The sequence below is a fragment of the Sus scrofa genome, chromosome 2 (assembly GCF_054392235.1).
Source record: "Sus scrofa isolate SSC_HxYL_T2T_F1_AM1 chromosome 2, Sscrofa_HxYL_maternal_Yorkshire_Landrace_v2.0, whole genome shotgun sequence".
Taxonomy (NCBI): Eukaryota; Metazoa; Chordata; class Mammalia; order Artiodactyla; family Suidae; genus Sus; species Sus scrofa.
Genome location: NC_139384.1, coordinates 14,515,814 through 14,539,417, shown reverse-complemented (window position 1 = coordinate 14,539,417; position 23,604 = coordinate 14,515,814). Strand labels below are relative to the sequence as shown.

Here is a 23,604-nt window from a genome sequence, read left to right as displayed (position 1 = left end):
AGTGATATGCATTACTTCTAAGTTTTTTTGGTTTTGTTTGTTTGTTTGTTTGTTTGTTTGTTTTAGGGCTGCACCCATGGCATATGGAGCTTCCCAGGCTAGGGGTCTAATCCAAACTGTAACCACCAGCCTACGCCAGAGCCACAGCAACGTGGGATCCGAGCCACATCTGCAACCCATACCACAGCTCACGGCAATGCCAGATCCTCAACCCACTGAGCAAGGCCAGGGATCGAACCCACAACCTCATGGTTCCTAGTCGGATTCTTAACCACCGACCCTTGATGGGAATTCCTACTTCCAAGTTTAAATCCCACCATGGCTCAGTGGAAATGAATCCCACTAGTATCTATTAGGATGCAGGTTCGAGCCCTGGCCTAGCTCAGTGGGTTAAGGATCTGACATTGCTGTGAGCTGTGGTGTATGTTGCAGACAGGGCTTGGATCCCACACTGCTGTGGCTGAGGTGTAGGCTGGCAGCTGCAGCTCCCATTCGACCCCTAGCCTGGGAAGCTCTATATTCCCCAGGTGCGGCCCCTAAAAAGCAAAAAAAAAAAAAAAAAAAAAAAAAAAAAATTGGAGAACTAGAAACTCTGATTTATATTCTCCTGAGATAAATTTGACAAGGACGAATTATCATTATGGAATTTCTCAGCTAGAAATTAAAACACTTTAAATCTGCATAAATTACAATTTAATTTAAAATATATATAGAGATTAGACAAAGATAAATAATGGATTAACTCAGTGTACGATGAAGAAAATATCACAAATTAGTGAAATGATAAAACATTGCTCAATAAACAGCAGGAGGAAATAGATTAACATATTAACATCTAAGAAAAAAGTTATACATAATATTACAATAGACAACAAAACTTTATTTAGAATATTAAAGATGTTCCTATATGAGATGGCTGTGAAAAAATGATAATGTATTATAGATAATTGCTTATTTAATTTTAGAATGGAAAAAAGCCATAAGACAAATGAAAAATTATCGTTTTTTCCAAAAATGTAAATATTCAAGTGAGTAATCATCAGAAGTATCAAAAATGATCAATAAATTGAAATTATATACTTTATTTGTTAAATATATATTTGAATTCTGTTTGAATGAAAACACATTCCTTTCCTGAGAATCTCAGATGACATAACAAAGAAGCAGACAAGCTTAAATATTATTTTCTAATGTTAATAAATTTCAGTGAATGAATGTAACAAAATAGGAGTTCCCATTGTGGCGCAGCAGAAACAAATCAGACTGGGAACCATGAGGTTGCAGGTTCAAACCCTGGCCTCACTCAGTGGGTTAAAGATCCCTCGTTGCTGTGAGCTGTGATGTAGGTCGCAGACAGAGCTCAGATCCCACATTGCTATGGCTGTGGCATAGGTTGGCAGCTGCAGCTCCAATTAGACCCCTAGCCTGAGAACGTCCATATGCCGTGGGTGAGGGCCTAAAAAGACAAATACACACACACACACACACACACACACACACACATACACAAAAGAGAGAGAAAATAACAACAGCAAACAGAAAGAGAAATAGAGTCACATATACGAAGAACAGGTGATTATCAGTGAGAGGAGGGAAGGGGGTAGGAGCAAGATAGGGATAAGAGATTCAAAGATACAAACTACTATGGGTAAAATAAATAAGCTACAAAAACATAATGTACAACGCAAGGAACATGGTCAATGTTTTACAGTAACTTTAAATAGGGTATAATGTGTAAAAATACTGAATAACTATGCTGTACCCCTGAAATTAATATGATACCATAAATCAACTTTTATTTTTAAAAAGAAAAAATAAGGTTATGGTGAAATGATTACTCTCGAATATTACCAGTTATAAATGTAAATGATTCATGTCTTCTAGAGAAAAGTTTATTCACAGAAAAATTTAGCAATGAATGATTTTTAAAGTGTCCAAGATTAAAATCAGCATTTCCACATTTAGAAATCTATCCTAAGGGAAATCAGAGGATTATATACTTAGAGATATGAATCAATTCTAACAATAAGAGCATCAATATGATGGAATAACGGTTTGTGAGATAAGCTAAATGGAAAAAATACATCAAATGCAGAGAGGATCTCTCTTTTATTAGGAGATTACAAATAAATTGTGCTGCTTTTATTCCAAAATTGATATTAAATAATATTCTAAAATTGAAAAATCTTAAATATTAAAAGTTACAAAAATCTTCAGTATTTTTCAATGTGCTTTTCTGCAACTGATACATGGTATTTTTATAACTGAAATCAAGTATGATTGGATATTGTGTATTATACTACATCAGAAATTACGTTCGCTGAAAAATTTAGTCTGTATAAAAATACAAACACTATACTATCAAGTGAAATATCAATATTCAAACTTGTATATGGCATACTATTCCAATTTTTATTTATGAATTATCAGAATATATATGCATGCCAATTTATTTGAGAATATATAACAAAATATGTAAAGAAGTTGTCCTTTGGTTTGGAAGATATTTCTGATAAAATTACTTCCTCACAACCGTCTGTGCTTTTATTTATTTTTAGTAAATAGAATCAACCTTATTCGATCAATTAAGACTTAATGCAGCTCAGTTTTTTAAAACTGATGGTCATCTGGGTGATTTTCTGGAAAATAATTTGAATACATTACAGTAAATATGGAGTTGATTTCATATTAGTATCTAGTATTGTGGTCTTAATTAAAACCAGAGGGCATAATATTAGAATACAAACACTTAGGACAAATTTTTAAAAGTTTACGATGTGTTTCAACACATCATCATTTAGTTGACCACTAATGCGCATACAATGGGGATGAATTGTGTATCTCTTTCTATCTTTAAGCTTCTACACTATTGATTTTCTCAGCAGGAATTTTGAAAACTACTAGAACAACGTTGCGTAGAAAGTAATGTCACAGACAGTTTTATGAAATGAAGTAAACATTGGGTGTCCTCTGCCAGAGAGTTACCTGAACATGTATTCATTTGTATACTGTTTCAGGGCTTGTTTTAATCCAAATGATAGGCTCCATTTACTCTCAATAAATTAGACCTAGGTCAGCGCTACCACATGAAAAATACACCTAGAATGCCACTATACTTTACTGATGATGGAATCTGTATCATCAAAAATTTTTAAACAGGGGTTGACAGATTATTTTCCATAATAAGAGGCATAACCAATGTTTAAAAATGTACAAAAATTTTCTCAGGATATCTCTGATTTGGGTTGTGGAAAAAAAAAGATTACAGTAAGTTTCAACCTGTGGGTGATCCATATATTTAAAATTTCCCGGAGATTATTCTAGTGATTAATCAGGCACCAGAGTCATTGTTCTAAATGACACATTGGAGAAGAAATTATTTCATAACTTAAAAAAAATTAAGGAGTTCCCGTTGTGGCACTGTGGAAAAAAACACGACTAGTATCCACGAGGATGCATGTTCAATCCCGGGCCTTGCTCAGTGGGTCGGGCATCTGGCATTGCCATGAGCTATGGTGAAGGTCTCAGAGGCAGCTTGGATCCCCGTTGCTCTGGCTGTGGTGTAGGCCAGCAGCTGTAGCTCTGATTCTACCCCTAACCTGGGAAATTCCATATGCCCCAGGTGCGATCCAAAAAAAAGGAAGCACTAGGAGTTCCCATTGTGGCTCAGCAGGTTGAGATCCAGACATCGTATCACTGAAGATGTGTGTTCCATCCCTGGCCTCAGCCATTGTGTTAAAGACCTGGCATTGCTGCAAGTTGTGGCATAGGTTGAAGATGTGGTTTGGATCCAATATTTCTGTGGCGTAGGTCTGCAGCTGCAGCTCCAATTCAACCCCTAGCCCGGGGAACTTCCATATGCCACCAGTGTGGCCATATAAAGAAAAATATATAAATAAGTAAAATTCTAAAAACTAAGTGTAAAACCTATCATCTTATTTTGAACATAACTTTAGTTCTGTAAACTATAAAATTCAAATGAAATCAATTTCTAGCAGTACCATCAGAGTGAGTTAATTACAATATCTACTCACAAGTCAGTAAAACATTAAAATATAATATGGAATTACTGAATACCACCCAATTTATTTTCAGAGGTTCTGCTAAAGAAAATAATTTTGCATTTCAATATTAAAGTTTTTAATGAAAAAATGTATCTTGAAGGTATTAAGTTTGAGGGGAGTTTGTGAAAACAGAAAAACTATGACTATTAACCAATAAGTTTTATTTTAAAGGGAGTCACTATGTAATTACAGACACTCAGTAATTACAAAGGAACAGATGCCTAAACTGCAATTCTATGAAAAAAAGTTCCCTTAATCATTTGCTGCATGGCATGGATCACATGCTTGTTCCGTAAACTATAGATCAACGGGTTCAGCATTGGGCTCAGAAATGTATAAAAGACTGCAACTATTTTGGACTCCTCCACAGACTTCTCAGATGGAGGCCTTAAGTGCATGCAGAAGAGGGTCCCATAAAATAGAGTGACGGTCATCAGATGGGAACCACAAGTAGAAAAGGCTTTGTGCCTGCCTTCTGCAGAACGGATCCTCAGGATGGCTGCGATGATGAAAAGGTAGGACAGGAGGATAACAAAGAGAGAGCTTAAGAGAGTAAAACCAGCCACTGCAAACATTGCCATCTTTTTGACATAGGTGTCAGAGCAGGCCAACATTATGAGAGGAGGATCAGCACAGTAGAAGTGATTGATCGCCAGGGAGCCACAGAAGGACAAGCGAAAGGTCAGCAGTGTCTGAGAGAGTCCATGAAGGAAGCCACAGGTGTAAGGGACTGTGACTAGAGAGAGGCAGATGTGCTTGGACATCCTGGTGCTGTAATGCAAAGGGCTGCAGATGGCTACATAGCGATCCAAGGCCATTGAAGCCAGGATATAAAGCTCAGTGATCACCAGGGCAATGAAGAGAAGACACTGTGTGAAGCACCCGGCGTAGGAGATGGTCTTCTGGTGTGCGAGGAAATTGCGTAGCATGTTTGGGGTTACGTTGGAGGAATAGCAAATGTCCACAAAGGAGAGGTGGCTCAGGAAGAAGTACATGGGCGTCTGGAGGTGGGGATTGGTCCTGATCAGCAGGATCATGCCCAGATTCCCTGCCAGTGTGACTAGGTAGATCCCCAGAAACACCCCAAACAGGATCTTCTCTAGCCCTGGGTCATCCGTGAGTCCCAGGAGAATGAATTCTGTCGCAACAGTGCGGTTTGGGGAAGACATATTCTTATCCCTTTAAAACGGAAAGTGACAAAGGAAGTGAGGAGTTTTGTCTGATCCAAATTCTGCATATATTCCATCCATTTTATTGTGTACTCATTGGTCGATTCATCTATGGAGCAGTCAATTTTCTTTTTCAACAAACATGTCAGAATTTCTACCTTCTATCTCTGTGTTATCTGTCTCTATCTCTCACGCTCTGTTTTTCTCATATGTATATACATATATCATTAATCAAACATTACTATGCAGCTATATTATTTATTAATTAATGTATAACAATATAAGAATATTGCATGTTATTTGTACTTATACAGTTTTACCTGTCTTCTTATGGCACTATATATTTTTTATCTTGTGAAAAAAAACTCGAAAGAATGAAAACAGGTATAAAAGCAGCAGATCATTGGCATCGTTCAAATGGACAAAAGAGGGAAGTTTGGTTTCCAGAGACCCACCAACTCTGATAGCCTGTTGTTTTTAGATACAAAATAGAAGACATATGTTCATTGGAGCATTTTCACCTAAAACTCATAGTTTTCTGGCTTCATTCCACTCCAAAGACATTGAATTAGTGACATTTATGTCAACATATGACTCAGAAATTGCAGAATGAAGTATTCATTCATTGACTCATTTATTAATTTTTATCACAAAGACGGATATTTTTTCTCTGTTCTGGGCTCTGAGATTACAGCAGCAAAGAGATTCCCCAACCTCATGAAGTATGTATTGTAAGAGAACAAATGGATGTAAAAGATGCAGAAAAGATGTATAACATAACGTCAGAAACAAATGCTATGAAGACTGAAGGTGACGGTTTTTGATGAATTTTTTCCTCATGGTGGGAAACTAATTTCCATTAAAAAATAAAGAGCTCATATTTAGTGAACAAATTTATCAAATGACCTACCTGTAACAGCAGATTTACCACATTTTGAAAAAAGGGGGGGGATTTATAATCTATATCTTAATTATATTCTCTAGAGTATTTGTAAAGTAATTCTACAAAACCAATTAAAATTGTCTTTGTTTCTGAAAAGCATAACATTAATTTGATGCTTTGGGAACTAGATTCTCCTCTGAGGCCAATGGGCCGGCATAACCCTACATACAGTTGTTGATACTGTTCATGAGAACTTTAACATAGAGACATCATTCATCACATCTCGTACAATGGAAGTTAGCTACAACAGGTGGCTAAGTTTATCACATATTATTGTAAGGATGAGGGAATTCCAGTCCAAAAGCTCCAGTTTCTCTATAAACACTGCGAGTTCATCTAATGAGAATGAGAAGCAGGAAAGTGAAGTAAGAGAAGAGACTTGAGGAGCAGAAAGACTAGGAATGTCACAGAACAGAAAAAAAATACATTTTGTCATTTTGACAAGGACTTTTATTCTGAATACATAAAAATCCTCTGCTTTTCACTGATCAAAATACTACCAGACAATTAAAAACTCTAAGATGTTAATAGATATATCATAGAAGAAAACTTGTGAAGACCCAATAACGTATGAGAAGGATTTCAATATCTATAAATTTGTCAGGAAAATGTAAATTATAACTATTTGAGATACCACTGCACATCCACATCAATAGCAAAAATTAAAGCAATTGACAAAAACCAATAGACAATGATAATGGGAATCTACTACAATTCTCATAACACATCACTCGATGGAATGTAAAGTAATTCATCTACTTTGGAAAATTAGTTTTTTTCTCTTAAAATTATCTATAGTGTTTTAGTTCTTGTATAACTATGATCCAGCAAATATTAGGATTTTTATCTAAAAACAATGGCATATTTCCGCAAAGTAACTCAAACATATGTTGGCATGTACAGAAATAAACTGTGATATATCCATATAATGGGAAACTACTTAGAAATAAAAAATGAACAAAGCACTAATACGAATTAAATCTCAAAAACATTGTCTGAGAAGGAATTAATTTTCTATTTTTTTCTAATTATTTTCTATTATAGTTTACTACAAGATATTCAATATGCTTCCCTCTGCCATATAGTAGGAACCTGCTGTTTATTGATTTTGTGTGTAGCAGTTAATATCTGCTAGTCATAAACTCCTAATTTACCCCTCCCCACCTCCTTTTCCCTTTGGTTAACATAAGTTTGTTTTCTACGCCTATGAGTCTGGGTTTTGTAAATATATTCATTTGTCACAAATTTTAGATGACACATATAAGTGATATCATATTTGTCTTTTTCTGACTTATTTCACTTAGTATGATCATCTCTAGATCTATCTATAATGCTGCAGTAGCATTATTTCATTCTTTTTTATGACTGAGTAGTATTCTGTTGGATATTTACATCATGTATATAAACATGACGTATATATTTCGTTATTTCAAGAAAGAATACTGTATGTTTTAAAGATTTCACAATATTTCCTTAGTTTCTTTTAAGTAAAACAGATTCTTCTCAATATAGGATACACATTCTTGAGTCAGACTTTTCTTTCTTAGAGAAAAGTTTTATATCATTGTCCCTAGAACATCATTAACAACGGTTGTTAAATAAACATATATTAACTTTAATTTCTTGCCTCCTCAAAATTTTAACACCTGATCAAGTATGCATGAAAATTTGGTTTTAGTGTTTTATAACTAAATAGTAGCATAAGCATATTCCAGATTACTTAATAATTTTTTAATTGTTCTTTATTTAAAAGTATAATATAGCTTATCATTGATGTAACATATGTTAGTACTTTACTTCCTTTTAATGTTTAGAGAGTTTTATTTTCCCCCTCTTTAAGAAAATCATTATGTACATAAGTTATTATTTCTGATCATTTACTATGCTAAGATAGATTTCCAAAGCTTTATTCTCAATCCCCTTTATATGTCTTTCTTCTTGAATGTAGTGGTGTGTGAAATCATCAGAAGCAAGCAAGTACCCAGGTTTTCCTACATCACAATGTCATTGTTAGTGTTCATTCTACCATGTGTATATGTGAATATAGAGTAACTAAATTAAACACAGAAAACATTGATCATCAGACACTATTTATTGGAGATGTGTTTCATTTCTCAGTGTCATGGTATGCTAGGTACATGATAGTGAGGTTTAAACTTACAGAGGTGAAAAAAAATTACTGGATGAATTTTCTCATGAGAAGTAAATTTCTGAAAGTATAATTTTCCTATCCAGATTAAAATATTCTGGATGGATATTGATATTGACTTCCCTCCATCACCCACTCTTAACAAACATGGGAATGGCTTTATTTACCACTGAAGAAACTTGACCTATTCCAAAGCACAATATTTTTAAACAGATCAAGGCCAAGGAGAGCAGACTTGTGGTTGCCAGGGGTGGCAGGGGGTGGGAGTGGGATGGACAGGATGTTTGGGATTGGTGGAGGCAAACTGTTAAACTTGGAATGAATGGGCAGCGAGGTCCTCCTATATAGCACAGGGAACAGTGTGTGATTGGGCCACTTTGCTGAACAACAGAAATGGAAGAAACATTGTAAATCAACTACACTTTATTTTTAAAATAATAAAACAAAATACAAAACAAAACCAAAAAAAAATCCTTTCCTAAGAACTTCAGTTTAGACAAAAATAAGCAAAAAATTTTAAATGATATTTTCTAATATTAGTAAAGGTACATTGAAATGGTTACTCTGAAACATTTATTAATAGTCATAAGTATAAAGAGTTGACATTCTCCAGAGAAGAATTTACCTATAGAAAATTTAGCTGTAGGAGTTCCCGTCGTGGCGCAGTGGTTAACGAATCCGACTAGGAACCATGAGGTTGCAGGTTCGGTCCTGCCCTTGCTCAGTGAGTTAACGATCCGGCGTTGCCCTGAGCTGTGGTGTAGGTTGCAGATGCGGCTCGGATCCCGCGTTGCTGTGGCTCTGGCGTAGGCCGGCGGCTACAGCTCTGATTAGACCCCTAGCCTGGGAACCTCCATATGCCGTGGGAGCGGCCCAAGAAATAGCAAAAAGACAAAAAAAAAAAAAAAAAAAGAAAGAAAGAAAATTTAGCTGTAAAAGTGTTTAAAGCATGTAAGTCAGCAATGATAAATTTAGAAACCTCCTAAAGAAACAGAGATATGTACATACAAATATAAGTCAATCGTAACAATAATAGGATACATCAATATGATGGAATAATAGTTTGCAATATAAACTAAATGGAAAAAAATACAACAAATGCAGAGAGCAGTTCTCTTTCAGTAGGAGATTGAAAGTCAATTGTTTCTATTTCAATATTGAAATTTAATTTTATTTAGAATAATTCAATATTTCAGTATTTTTCAATTCACTTATATAACTGAAAAGTAATTTTTTATAATTATATACAAGTGTAATTTAATTTGTGTATTATACTACATTACAAACAATGTCCACTAAAGATTTCTAATCTGTATGAAATTACAGACATGACACTATCAAGTGAAAATCACTGTTCACACTTATACATGGCATACCATTCCAATTTTGTCTCAGTAATTTTTATATATACATGCATCAATTTATTGAGAAAATACAATGAAATATATAGAGAAGTTATCCTCTGGTTTAGGACATATTACTGATAAATATTTCTTCCTCACATCTGTTTGTATTTTATTTTTTGTAATAGCAAATATGCTCAATAGAATAAACCTTATTCAGTCAAATGAGACTTAAGAATGGAGCCCAGTTTTCTAAAACTACTGGTCATCTGGATGATCTTCTGGAAAATAATTTGAACGTATAACAATAAATATAGCATCTTATTTCATATGAACATTTAGTATAGTGGTATTAGTTAAAATCAGAGGGCACAATATTAGCGTAGAAATATCTAAGGCAATTTAAAGTTAAATATACATTTCAATATATGACTTTTTAGTTCACTAATAATGCATGGATTAGTGCGGATGAATTATATATTTTTGTAAAACCTTCTTTACTCGCGATTTTCTTAATAGAAATTTCGATAAGTACTGGAAAAGGCTTGTCTAGAAAATAAGGAGTTATAATTTTATGAACCAAAGTAAACATAACTCTTCTCATTCAGAAAGATATGTACATATCTCCTCCTTGTATACTTTTTCAGGGCATTCTTGAGTATGCAGAAGGCTTTTAATAGATTTGTCCTAATTTACAGCTACCATATAAAAAATATATCTAGAATGATATTATACTTTATTGATGATTGAGCTGTATCACTATTATTGGAAACTCATAAGCAGGAGTTGAGAGTTCACTTTCAAAACTGAGAACCACAACCAGTATTTACCAATGGGCAAAAAGTTTCTCAGGATATCTATGGTGTAGGTTGGGGGGAAGCTTAAAGACAGTTTAAACCAATGGGTGATCTACATACTTAAAGTTTCCCTGAAGTAATTCCAGTGATTATTCAGACTATGGAGTCATAGCTATATATCACACATTGAAAAAGAAATTATTTCATGATTTTTTTAAAAAAGGAGTTAAACACTAATTAACCTATTTTGAATCTCACTGTGGCTCTGTATACCATTTAATTCAGAGAAGATAGATTTCCACTGTTCACATCAGAGTGGGTAATATTAATATTTACTCCCAAGTAAATAAAGATATAAAATATGATATGGAATTATTGAATATGCCCCAATTTATTTTAGCAGTGGTTTTATGCTAAAATATTTTAATTTCAATATTAAATATTATTCAAGAAATAAATTTTCTTGAATGAATTTTGAGGAGAATTTATGTAATGACTTCAAGAATTCATGACGATGAAAAAGTAATGAAGATAGAGTTATAGGCTTTTCCGTTAAAGAGAGAGAGTTTTTTTAACAGACAAATGGATTACAAATTACAAATGAATGGATCCCTAAACTGCACTTCTATGAAAGAGGTTCCCCTTAAACATTTGCTTCATAGAATTGATCACATGTTTATTCCGTAAACTGTAGATCAACGGGTTCAGCATTGGGCTCAGAAATGTATAAAAGACTGCAACTATTTTGGACTCCTCCACAGACTTCTCAGATGGAGGCCTTAAGTACATGCAGAAGAGGGTCCCATAAAATAGAGTGACGGTCATCAGATGGGAACCACAAGTAGAAAAGGCTTTGTGCCTGCCTTCTGCAGAACGGATCCTCAGGATGGCTGCGATGATGAAAAGGTAGGACAAGAGGATAACGAAGAGAGAGCTCGAGAGAGTAAAACCAGCCACTGCAAACATTGCCATCTTTTTGACATAGGTGTCAGAGCAGGCCAACATTATGAGAGGAGGATCAGCACAGTAGAAGTGATTGATCGCCAGGGAGCCACAGAAGGACAAGCGAAAGGTCAGCAGTGTCTGAGAGAGTCCATGAAGGAAGCCACAGGTGTAAGGGACTGTGACTAGAGAGAGGCAGATGTGCTTGGACATCCTGGTGCTGTAATGCAAAGGGCTGCAGATGGCTACATAGCGATCCAAGGCCATTGACGCCAGGATATAAAACTCAGTGATCACCAGGGCAATGAAGAGAAGACACTGTGTGAAGCACCCGGCGTAGGAGATGGTCTTCTGGTGTGCGAGGAAATTGCGTAGCATGTTTGGGGTTACGTTGGAGGAATAGCAAATGTCCACAAAGGAGAGGTGGCTCAGGAAGAAGTACATGGGCGTCTGGAGGTGGGGATTGGTCCTGATCAGCAGGATCATGCCCAGATTCCCCACCAGTGTGACTAGGTAGATCCCCAGAAACACCCCAAACAGGATCTTCTCTAGCCCTGGGTCATCCGTGAGTCCCAGGAGAATGAATTCTGTCGCAACAGTGTGGTTTGGGGAAGACATGTTCTTAACCCCTGAAACCAAAAGTGACAAAAATGTGAAGAATTCACTCTTATACAGACTCTGCATTTGTTCCATCTATTTTATATTATTTATGGATCTATTCATTTATGGAAAAATCCTTTTTTTTCCAATTAATACACCAGAATTTCTACATGAATATTTTATCATTATCTCAACATTATCTTCTCTCTATATATATATATGTAAATATATTCATATATATATATACCCTTTCATTTATATATAAAATAATTATTATTTTGTGTATAAAATAATTAGCAATTATTACATACATAATCATCAATTTATACAAAATAATTACTAGTATTTAATATATAACTATGTTACATATTGAATTATGTGTAATAATCCAGTATTACTATATATTGTATATTTCCGTACACTTATACCTGTCTTTTTGGAAAGTTGCACATTTGATATTTTTGTTTAAAACCGTGTGGGAAAAAATTACAAAGGAATAAAAATCAGGTATGAAAAGCAGCAGGTCACTGGCATCATTCAAATGGACAAATGGGGGTTCCCTGGTGGCTCAGCTGGGTAAGGCTCCAGAGTTTTCACTCCTGCGGCTTGGGTCACTGCTATGGTATTGGTTTGATCCCTGGCACCAGAACTTCCATACGCCATGGATGCAGCCAAAACAAACACAAAAGGAGGGAAATTGTATTTCTAGGATTTCACCAGCTCTAATAGCCTATTGTTTCAGATACAAAATAGATGATGACTTCAAAACCCAGAGTTGTCTGGCTTAATTTCATTTAGAGCATATTGAATTAGTGGAATATATCCGGACATATGGCTAAGAAGGTACAGGGTCAAAAGTTGTTCTCTGTGCTTTGTAAATTCAGGCATTTATATATTCATTTACACTGGAATTTTTTTTTTCCTGTTCTAGGTTCTGGTGTTACAGCAGTGAACAAATTCCCCAACTTCATGTAGAATATATAGTAGGATAATGAAGAGATGTTATTATGCAGATAAAGATATATCACATAATGTCAATTAGAAGCAAGTACTATGAAGAAAAATGAAGGTGGGATGCTTTTAAATGAATTATTTTTTCCCACACGGTGAATGTCAATCTTCACAAAAAGGAAGATAAAAAATATATGTTTAGTGAACAAATGTATCAAATGACCTACCTGTAAAACTGGACTTACCATATTTTGAACAACAAAATAAGGAAATTTATAATGTGTATCTTAAGTATATTCCTTAGAGTATTTGTAAAATAATTCTTCAAGACCAATTAAAATTGTCTTTGTTTCTCAAAAGTGTAACATTAATTTGATGCTTTGGGAAATAGATTCTCCTTTGAGGCCAATGTGCCTACATAACCTCTACATACAGTGCTTGATACTGTGCATGAGAGCTTTGGCAGAGAGGGAAAGTAGCCATCACTTTTAGGACAATGGAAGGAAAAAAATATGGGCAGATAAGTGTAGTATTTACATTATAGTGAAAAGGAGGAAAGTTGATTCATAAAACTCCAGCTTCTTGAAAAACACTAAGGGGAGGTCATACATTTCTAGTGAGAAGTAGGAAAGTGAAGTAAAAGAAGTTATTTGAGGAACAGAAAGGCTAGGAAATTCAGAGACTAGGAAAAATATTCACATTGGGTCACCGAACATGACTTGTATGAAGAATACATAGGAGTTCCCTTCGTGGCTCAGCAGTTAGCAAACTCAACTAGCATTCATAAGGATTCAGGTTCAATCCCTGGCCTCGCTCAGTGGGTTAAGGATCCTGCTTTGCCATGAGCTGTGGTGTAGTTCGGAGATGCAGCTGGGATTCTGTGTTGCTGTGGCTCTGGCATAGGCTGGCGTCTACATCTTCAACTGGACCCCTAGCCTGGGAACCTCCATATGCCATGGGTGTGGCCCTAAAAAGACAAAAAAAAAAAAAAAAAAAAAAGAGAGCGAATACATAAAGATCTTCCACATTCACTGATCAAAATATAACCAGAAAAAAAAAATTTAAGTCTAAGATATGAGCACATACTTCATAAAAGAAGATCTATGAATACCCATTAACCATATGAGGAGTTCCCATTGTGGCGCAGTGGTTAACGAATCCGACTAGGAACCATGAGGTTGCAGGTTCGGTCCCTGCCCTTGCTCAGTGGGTTAACGATCCGGCGTTGCCGTGAGCTGTGGTGTAGGCTGCAGATGCGGCTCGGATCCTGAGTTGCTGTGGCTCTGGTGTAGGCCAGTGGCTACAGCTCCGATTCAACCCCTAGCCTGGGAACCTCCATATGCCGCGGGAGTGGCCCAAAGAAATAGCAAAAAGACAAAAAAAAAAAAAAAAGTATGATAAATTGAAAAATATTTCAATATCTATAACTACCAAGGAATGCAAATTATAGCAACCTTGAGCACTCACTTCACGTCCACATCAATAGCAAGAATTAAAATGATTAACAAAAAATGATAGACAAAGACAATGTGAAACAACTATAATTCTCATAATACATCAATTGATGGAGTGTAAAATAATTCACCTACTTTGGAAAACTTGTTTTACCTTCCAAAATTACTTATAATATTTTAGTTCCGTATAAAACTATGACCCAGCAATGTATTAGGATTTATTCAGAACACAGCAGACATTTATCTACTCAACTCAAACATAATTTGGCATATATATAAAATGTGATATAACCGTGTAATGGAACACACCTCAGAAATAAAAAAAAAAATGAACAAAACACTCGTACAACTTAAGTGAACCTCAAAATCATTGTATTAGAAGGAGGTCAAATTCTGAATGAGAAAGGAATGGTCTCTCAAAACATCCTCCTCATGAAAGCATTGAAAATCCTGTAAAAACTGTTAAAAATTATCTTTACAGAATTCTGGATATTATCTAAATGTTTGAAACAATCCTCGGAGTGTTTATTCAAGTGAAAAAAAAGTTAGAATTTGCTAAGAGAGACTCTTGTGGCTTTTGTGTGTGTGTGTGCCCTATCTTCATCCCCACTCCCTACCTGAATAGCAGCTCTGTAAACTTGACTTATGATTGCATGGCTGTGCACATGTGTCAAACTACTTTAAAATATCTACATTTTATTGTAAATAAATTTACTCCACAAAATTGACTTAAGGGTTAATTTTACTGTCCATGGACTCAAGCAGATCAAATTATTCACTAGATATTTAATACTGAGGTACTACTAATGAATAACAACATGAGCAAATTGTTAGGAGCCTTTCCATAGTTAGTTTAAAATAAGATTAAAACTAAGCATTGAAAGCTAAGGCTTTCTTCAAACTCATCCTTCAAAGTTTTTTAACAAGCTTTGCAAGAATGGAATCCAAAAAGCTATATGGTTTATCTCTGACCTTTTTTCTTTTATTCCAGGAAGCTTGGATATAAGGGGAGAAGGAGGAAAGGAAGAGGAGGAAGGAGAAGGAGGAGGAGAGGGAAAAAGAAGAAAAAAAAAAGGAGGAGGTGGAGGAATGAGGGGGGAAGGAGAAGGTGGTGGAAGAGAGAAGCAGCAATAGAAGAGAAGTTAGATGAGGATTTTCAGGTAGTAAACTGAAGTGGCCAATGAAATACTTGTGACATTTCTCTCTGAACATTCATGACTGCTCCTTACTGAGTACGACATTCTCAATGCCATGGCCTATGACAGGTACGGGGCAATTTGCAACCCCCTGCATTAAAACAGCAGAATGTCCAGGCCACTTTGCATCTGCCTGGTCAATTTCCCCTACTTCTGGGGCTCTATCAGGGCACAATAATATTGACCACTCACTTGTCCTTTTGTGGACCCAACACCATCAACCATTTCTACTGCACTGACCCCACCCCTCTTAATGTTGACACATTCTGACACGTACATGAAGCAAACTGCCCTGTTTGTGTCTGCAGGGATTAACCTCATCTCCTACTTTTTCATTTTTATCACCATTATGAGGATTTGTTCCCATGAAAGGCAGTGCAAAGCCTTCTCCACCTGTGATTATGGTCCATGGGTGCCTATTACACATGTATCTGGGACCAGGAAATGAACGATCTTTTGAACAAGGCAAAATTGTTGTGATGCTTTATATTTTTATGAGTCCCATGCTGAATCTTTTTATCTACAGCCCAAGGAGCAAAGACGTGAAACAGACTTTAAGAAGACTATGTTGAGAAACCTTGGGATTATGGAGAAAGTTCTATTGTTCTACTTCAACAGGCCCCAAGTGGTAAAAAAAAAAAAAAAGAAGAAGAAGAGTCCCCAAACAATCAAAAATAATCCCTTGTAGGTCTGTGAATGCAGTCTTCAGGACAACAATAATACTTTATATATATATATATATAAAGCTTGAAATCAAGTGAGAGTCTAATGGAAACAGTGAGTGGGAAAATTGTTTGGGAATGATGATTAATAATAAATAAAATTGCAGAAAAGCTTTTGTGATGAAGTAGGGTCATGGTTTTAGTCTTAATAATTCATTCCAGTTGATTACTTGGCAGATATTTCTTCCTTTACCTTCCTAGTTCTTCAGTATTGAGCATCACAGAGCTACTCTTAACAGCAGTGTGAAGTGAATTACAATGAATTTCACGAATATGCAAATGATTTACTTTCATATGACATATACATAGTTTCCTTTAATAAAATATGATTATCTTTTCAAAAGAATCTCATATAGCTAATTTTGATTTTTTCTTCTGGATGTTTGGTTTATTTCTTAGTCTACTTCTCTGGAATACAAAACTATAGGTGTTTTATTATTTCAACAAATAATATTTTACATGTTTTAATGATCCCACATTTTTCATTAATTTGTTTTAAACAAAGCAGATTCCCTTCTCAATAGAGGATTCCCATTCCCAATTTAGAATTTTCCTTTCTTGCAGAAGAGCTTTATATCATTTTGTCTCTACATTATTGGCAAATATAATTTTACATTTATCTTTTATCTCTTGTCTTCCCATAAACAATTTCAACTTAACACCTGTTCAAGTATTCATGAAAATTTGGTTTTAGTGTTTTACAACTAAATAGTAGCATAAGCATATTTCAGACTGCTTTATACTCTTTAAAAATTGTCTTTAAGAGCACAGTATGATTTAATATTGATATGAAACATTTTAGTACATCACTTCCTTTTTATATTTAGGGAGTTTTTAATTTTCCCACTTTAAGAAAATCTTTATGCACCTAAGTTATTATTTCTCATCCTTTATCATACTAAGAAGTTTTCCAAAGTTTTATTCTTACTTCCCTTTATGTCTTTCTGTTTGGATTTAGTGATATTTGAAATCACCACCAGCAAACAAGTCCTCAGGTTTTCTTTCATCCTCAATATCACTGTGAGTCTTTATTCTATTGTGTATATGTATGAATATATAGTAGATGTAAATTCAACACAGCATCAGAAAGTATTGGAATTGACTTTTTACTTCTTCTCAATGTCATGCTGAGCTAGGTACTTGGTGATATTTAAAATTGAGGAAAAGAAAAATGAATGAACAAAACAATCTAATATTTTTCTGTTTGAAATTACCTACAATTGAGACATATGTGTGGGCATGTCAGTTCTTTTGGAGGACATTTCCTGACAAAGGACAATAGAGTTGGGTATAAAATTCCATATATAGATACCTTTGTTGAAAAATAATGTTGCATAACAGAAACATAACGGTAAACTATAAAAAAAAAGTTTGCATAAAATTTTAATAAACACACAGTATAATGTGGTTAAATGTTTTTCCCCTCAATTGCAGGACAACTTTCTGGCAAACAAACAAAACAATACCTTAAATCTTTTCATCACTGAGCAGAGCTCTCCTTGGGCTCCATTGCATACCTCTCCCCATTTGCTCTGGGAGACAAACTATAGTAATATTATGCATACTAAGATATTTCTCCATATATTTCATGTAATTTATAATATATATGTAGCTATAGTCTTACCAGAAGTGGAATCTGACTGCTCACTGCTCCAAAACCAATACTCAAGAGGCAAAGTTGGTGGAAAGGAAAGATTGCTTTATCTCAGAGAACAGCAACTTGGGGGGAGGGTGGACCTGTGGCCAAAGATCAACTCCCCACTGACAATCAGTGGGCAGTGGCTTTTAAAGGGACATTTCAGGGATATATCAGTGGACAGAGGGGGCTACATGCAGAAACAGCACAGTCAACTCTGACAGTCATCTTGAAATCGATCATGCAGTGGTCTGATCAGCATCTCTTGATTGTTCTAAATAGAGTTAGTCATCAGTTCCAGGGTTAGTTTGTTCCCATTTCTCCAAGGTCAGTTCTCTAAATTGTGGCAGCTTATGTCAGGGCGATAATCTTGTCATCATGTAGTTAACTTCTTCCATGTGGTGGGGGTTTCGGCCTCTACAAAATAGCTCATAGGATATGGCTGAGAATATGATCTATAGCCCCTGGGGAGAAACTAAAGGTCCTTGACTTTGTTTAATGATTAAAATATCATTGGAGTTCCTGTTGTGGTTCAGTGGTAATGAACCCAAATAATAATCACGAGGATGAGGGTTCAATCCCTGATCTTGCTTGGTGGTTTAAGGATCCAGGATTGCCATGAGCTGTGGTGTGGGTCATGGCTTGGATCTAGCGTTGGCTTGGATCTAGCGTTGATGTGGTTGTGGCATAGTCTGGCAGCTATGGTTCTGATTTAACCTCTAGCCTGGGAACTTCCATATGCTGCAGGTACAGACCTAAACATTAAAAAAACAAATATATATGTATATAAATTGTTATTATTTGGTCTTATTTGACTACTTTTCTTTGCTTCTTCATTTTCTCACTTCTATGATTAAACTTATTCTTTGGCTAAAGTTTTTCTACAGACAAAAGCAGATGGAGGACATGGAGGAGAAGGACCTGCTCAATTTCAGTATTGGAGTTTCATGTTTATATGTGTACATACTTTCTAGATTGAACCCTAATATGCATAACTTTTAGGTTAAAAATATTTGATATCTACAAATATCTGATTTGTATTATCCTAAGACAAATTTCAAAGAAAAAACAATGAGGGTGGAATTTCTCTACCAGAAATTAAAATATAGGAGTTCCATTGTGGCTCAGCAGAAGTGAATCTAAATAGCATCCATGAGGATGCAAGTTTGACCCCTGGCCTCATTTAGTGGGTTAAGGATCCAGCTTTGCTTAAGTGTGTAAGCTGTGGTCTAAGTTGCAGAAGCGACTCGGATCCTGCGTTGCTGCTGCTATGGCTGTGGCCATTGGCTACAGATCTGATTTGATCCTTAGCCTGGGAACCTCCGTATGCTGCATGTGTGGCCCTAAAAAGACAAAAAAATGAAAGTAAAACATATTTTAAATCTACATTAGTGGTAAGAATTTGGTTTAAAATACATATAAACATTTGGTCAAAAAATAGAAGAAATAAACAGAAATGGATTAATTCATTGTATAATGAAATATAATGGTACAAATTAGTGTGAAGGTAAGGGATTGCTTACTAAAAGTGAGAGGAAATAGGTTAAAATATGAGGGAAATAGTTATATATTTTCAGTATTTATCAGTGTGTTTTTCTGCACTGAATATGTATCCTTTTTTTAATTAAGTTTTAAGAATGGTTTAATTCTCAATATTAACTGCATTAAAATAATATTTAATAAAAACAGTCTGTAAGAAATGTAAATCTTATCAGGTGAAATTCAATGTTCTGATTTGTATATAGCAAAGGATTCCAATTTTGCTTTGTTTTATCAATTAAAATATGTGTATAAAATTATTGAAGTGAAATACTTTAAAATACACACACACACACACACACACACACACACACATAGAGGAATCATCCAGTTGTTTGGGATATGTCACTCGTACAATAATTCTTTCATGTTTGAATTTTCTAGTTATTTATATCAAACATTTGTGTTTTTATGATCTAGAAAATATACTTATAAAATACAGTCTATATAGATCTTCTACATATGTAAGTTGCCTGCTTTACATGGAACGGCAAAAGAGTTCTACTCTACTGCCTACACATTATCATGTTTATCTGACATGCCCCCCCCCAAAAAAATCCACACTAGCTATTTTTAGGTATATCTCTCATCCTCATCACCATGATCACGTAGGGCAATAACCTCATCAGTTCATCATCCCCAACATCCCGTCCAGCATTTGCAGTGTGTTAAGATGTTTAACCACTGCAGTGTGAATCAGAAAGAGAGAGAACTTGGAATCAAGGGATTTGTGTTTGTGCTACTAAGTGGCTGAGTGACTTTTGCTAAGTCTTTTCATCTCTCTGTGCCTAAGATTCCAAATATTATAAGTGGAGATAATAACTTATCCACTAGTTCATTTGTGAGAATAATATACACAGTGATATAAAGGTAAGCAATACAGAGTTCCCAGCATGGCTCAGCAGTAACAAACCTGACTAGTATCCGTGAGGATGTGGGTTTGATCCCTGGCCCTGATCAGTGAGTTAGGGATCTGGTATTGCAATGAGCTGTGGTGTAGGTCACAGACTTGGCTCAGATATGGCATTGCTGTGGCTGTGGTGTAGGCTGGCAGCTACAGCTCCAGTTCAACCCCTACACTGGGAACTTCCATATGCCCCAGGTGTGGCCCTAAAAAAAAAAAAAAATAATAATAATAATAATAATAATAAAAGTAAGCAATAAACTGTAATTGAGTGTTAGTTATGATTACTTTACCTATGTTGATTTATGGTCTATCTTATCTCTAAAGAATTTCTGAAATGGGTTTCACCCAAAGACATACAAAATGAAGAAACTTAAATCGCAAAGAGAAGGCAATAAATAGGGTATTACAGATAGCTCAACCCATTTGGATTAAAACAGTTGCCAGGATTAAGTTTAAATCTGAGCCCTGAAAGCTACAGTATTTCCTAGGAATATAAAATAAAAGGTAGTATATAATTATTTATTCAAAATGTCAGTACTTTGCAATGAATCCAAGACACATTTTCAAAGAGAATCATAAATCTTTATATCAGAACACTCTGGTTGCTAAGAATGAAACATAACTCTTTGCTTAACAAAAGAGGAAGTTTGTTATAAGTTAAAAGAATGGCCCACAGAATATATTATGCTGATAACCAAAGGGAAATTGAAGAGCTCGTGTTGTGGGTCAGCAGTTAACAAACCTAACATCCATGAGGACACGGGTTCGATCCCTGGCCCCTCTCAGTGGGTTAAGGATCTGGCATTGTATGTCACAGACACGGCTCAGATCCCACGTTGCCGTGGCTCTGGAATAGACTAGCAGCTACAGCTCCAAATGGACCTGTAGCCTGGGAACCTCCATATGACGGAGGTGCAATCCTAAAAAACAAAGACCAAAAAAAAAAAAAAAAAAAAAAAAAAAAGAGTGAGAGAAATTGGAACCAGGAGGTCTATCACAGACAGAATCTGTTACTCATTTATTGGCTCTAAACATGATGTTGTCACAGATACTTAGTCATTTCAAATGAACAGACACTTAAATTGAAATTTTATGAAAGATTTCTCTTAATCCTCTGCTGCAAGGCTTGGATCACATCCTTGTTCCTCATACTGTAGATCAATGGGTTCAGCATTGGGCTCAAAAAACTATAAAAGACTGCAATTGTTTTGGACTCCTCCACAGACTTTTCAGACGGAGGCCTTAAGTACATGCAGAAGAGGGTCCCATAAAATAGAGTGACTGTTGCCAGATGGGAACCACAAGTAGAAAAGGCTTTGTGCCTGCCTTCTGCAGAACAGATCCTCAGGATGGCTGCGATGATGAAAAGGTAGGACAGGAGGATAACGAAGAGAGAGCTCGAGAGAGTAAAACCAGCCACTGCAAACATTGCCATCTTTTTGACATAGGTGTCAGAGCAGGCCAACATTATGAGAGGAGGATCAGCACAGTAGAAGTGATTGATCGCCAGGGAGCCACAGAAGGACAAGCGAAAGGTCAGCAGTGTCTGAGAGAGTCCATGAAGGAAGCCACAGGTGTAAGGGACTGTGACTAGAGAGAGGCAGATGTGCTTGGACATCCTGGTGCTGTAATGCAAAGGGCTGCAGATGGCTACATAGCGATCCAAGGCCATTGACGCCAGGATATAAAATTCAGTGATCACCAGGGCAATGAAGAGAAGACACTGTGTGAAGCACCCGGCGTAGGTGATGCTCTTCTGGTGTGCGAGGAAATTGCGCAGCATGTTTGGGGTTATGTTGGAGGAATAGCAAATGTCCACAAAGGAGAGGTGGCTCAGGAAGAAGTACATGGGCGTCTGGAGGTGGGGATTGGTCCTGATCAGCAGGATCATGCCCAGATTCCCTGCCAGTGTGACTAGGTAGATCCCCAGAAACACCCCAAACAGGATCTTCTCTAGCCCTGGGTCATCCGTGAGCCCCAGGAGAATGAATTCTGTCACAACAGTGCGGTTTGGGGAAGACATGTTTTTAACCCCTGAAACCAAAAGTGACAAAAATGTGAAGAATTCTCTCTGATCTTGATTTTAGATGTATTCCATTCTTATGCCATTCCTTGTCGATTCATTTATCTGTACGAAAATTACTCTTCTCAACAAATGCGTCACAGTGTCGTCAGAAACATTACCCTTATACCTCTTGTGTTGTCTCTTGCCCTATATATCGCAACCACACATTCACAAATTCTCTCTCTCTCTCTATGTCTATATACCCATGCACATTTATACCTGTCTTCTTGGAGAACTCCTCATATGGTATGTTTTCATATTTGTGGAAATGAAAACCAGAGAAATGAATATCATGTACGAAAAACAGCAGACCAGTAGCATCATACAAATAGACAAATGAAAGTAGGTGAATTTTAGAATCCCTCTAGTTTTGATATCCTGGTGTCTCAGATACACAATATAAGGCGTACCTTCAGAACAGCATTTTCACCTGAAACCCAGACTTTCCTGTCTTCATTACATTCAGAGGACATTGAGTTAGTAAATTTATCTCTTGATATATGGCTAAGAAATGGCAGAATGAAGAATCATTCTCCCTGCTTTGTAAAGTCACCCACTCAATATTTATGTCTACTCTAAATACTGATTTTTTTTTTTCTTTTTTAGATTTTATGTTTATGGCCGTGAGCCTATTCTCTGTCTTCATAAAGTGGGTATTGTAGGAGAAAGAATAGATACTGAACCCATAGACAAAGATTTACAACAGAACGTAAATTAGAAGAAAACACTTGTAAGACATCAAAGTTCGTGTGCTTTTAGGTGGCTATTCAGAGAAAGCAGAATTTGAACAATAAAAAAAGAATTCAAGTATCTAGAGAAGAAAGTGGACATTTTGGGCTCCATTCTAACATTTTTTTAACTAACGTTATATGTATAACACATTAGGATAATGTTTAAATGTGGACTTAGCTCCCAGGTGGAGTCAGTGTGTCTGTTTTGTTTTGCTTTTTTTTCCTGAAAAAAAAAGATATGACTGGAAAAATTGTGCCTCAGGAATTGCACCTTTGGCCTTTTTAAATTTAGTTTTCACATGGACATCACAAGAGCTTGCATATTAGAACTGATTATTTAGAGATGCCATGAAATACTAACATATCAATAGAAAAATCAAGTACAATTGATCAAAA

The 23,604-nt window shown here is 35.8% G+C and overlaps 3 protein-coding genes and 1 pseudogene across 3 annotated transcripts; 1 reads left to right on the top strand and 3 right to left on the bottom strand.

Annotated features, from left to right (window-relative positions):
- Positions 1–4,285: 4,285 nt before the first annotated feature.
- On the bottom strand, positions 4,286–5,233 carry LOC146405132 (olfactory receptor 5M10-like). The gene has a single exon (XM_085015146.1). It carries the CDS (start codon positions 5,231–5,233, stop codon positions 4,286–4,288), a length of 948 nt encoding a protein of 315 aa, XP_084871272.1.
- A 5,844-nt stretch (positions 5,234–11,077) lies between these two features.
- LOC146405131 (olfactory receptor 5M10) lies at positions 11,078–12,025 on the bottom strand. The gene has a single exon (XM_085015145.1). It carries the CDS (start codon positions 12,023–12,025, stop codon positions 11,078–11,080), a length of 948 nt encoding a protein of 315 aa, XP_084871271.1.
- Positions 12,026–15,636: 3,611 nt separating this feature from the next.
- LOC146405130 (olfactory receptor 5M1-like) lies at positions 15,637–16,180 on the top strand (annotated as a pseudogene).
- Positions 16,181–21,502: 5,322 nt separating this feature from the next.
- Positions 21,503–22,435, bottom strand: LOC146405129 (olfactory receptor 5M10-like). Its single transcript, XM_085015144.1, has one exon. The coding sequence runs from the start codon at positions 22,433–22,435 to the stop codon at positions 21,503–21,505; it is 933 nt and encodes a 310-aa protein (XP_084871270.1).
- Positions 22,436–23,604: the final 1,169 nt, after the last annotated feature.

Excerpts from the sequence above, each read along its gene's own strand:
- LOC146405132 (XM_085015146.1), bottom strand. The coding sequence starts at position 5,233 with ATGTCTTCCCCAAACCGCACTGTTGCGACAGAATTCATTCTCCTGGGA.
- LOC146405131 (XM_085015145.1), bottom strand. The coding sequence starts at position 12,025 with ATGTCTTCCCCAAACCACACTGTTGCGACAGAATTCATTCTCCTGGGA.
- LOC146405129 (XM_085015144.1), bottom strand. The coding sequence starts at position 22,435 with ATGTCTTCCCCAAACCGCACTGTTGTGACAGAATTCATTCTCCTGGGG.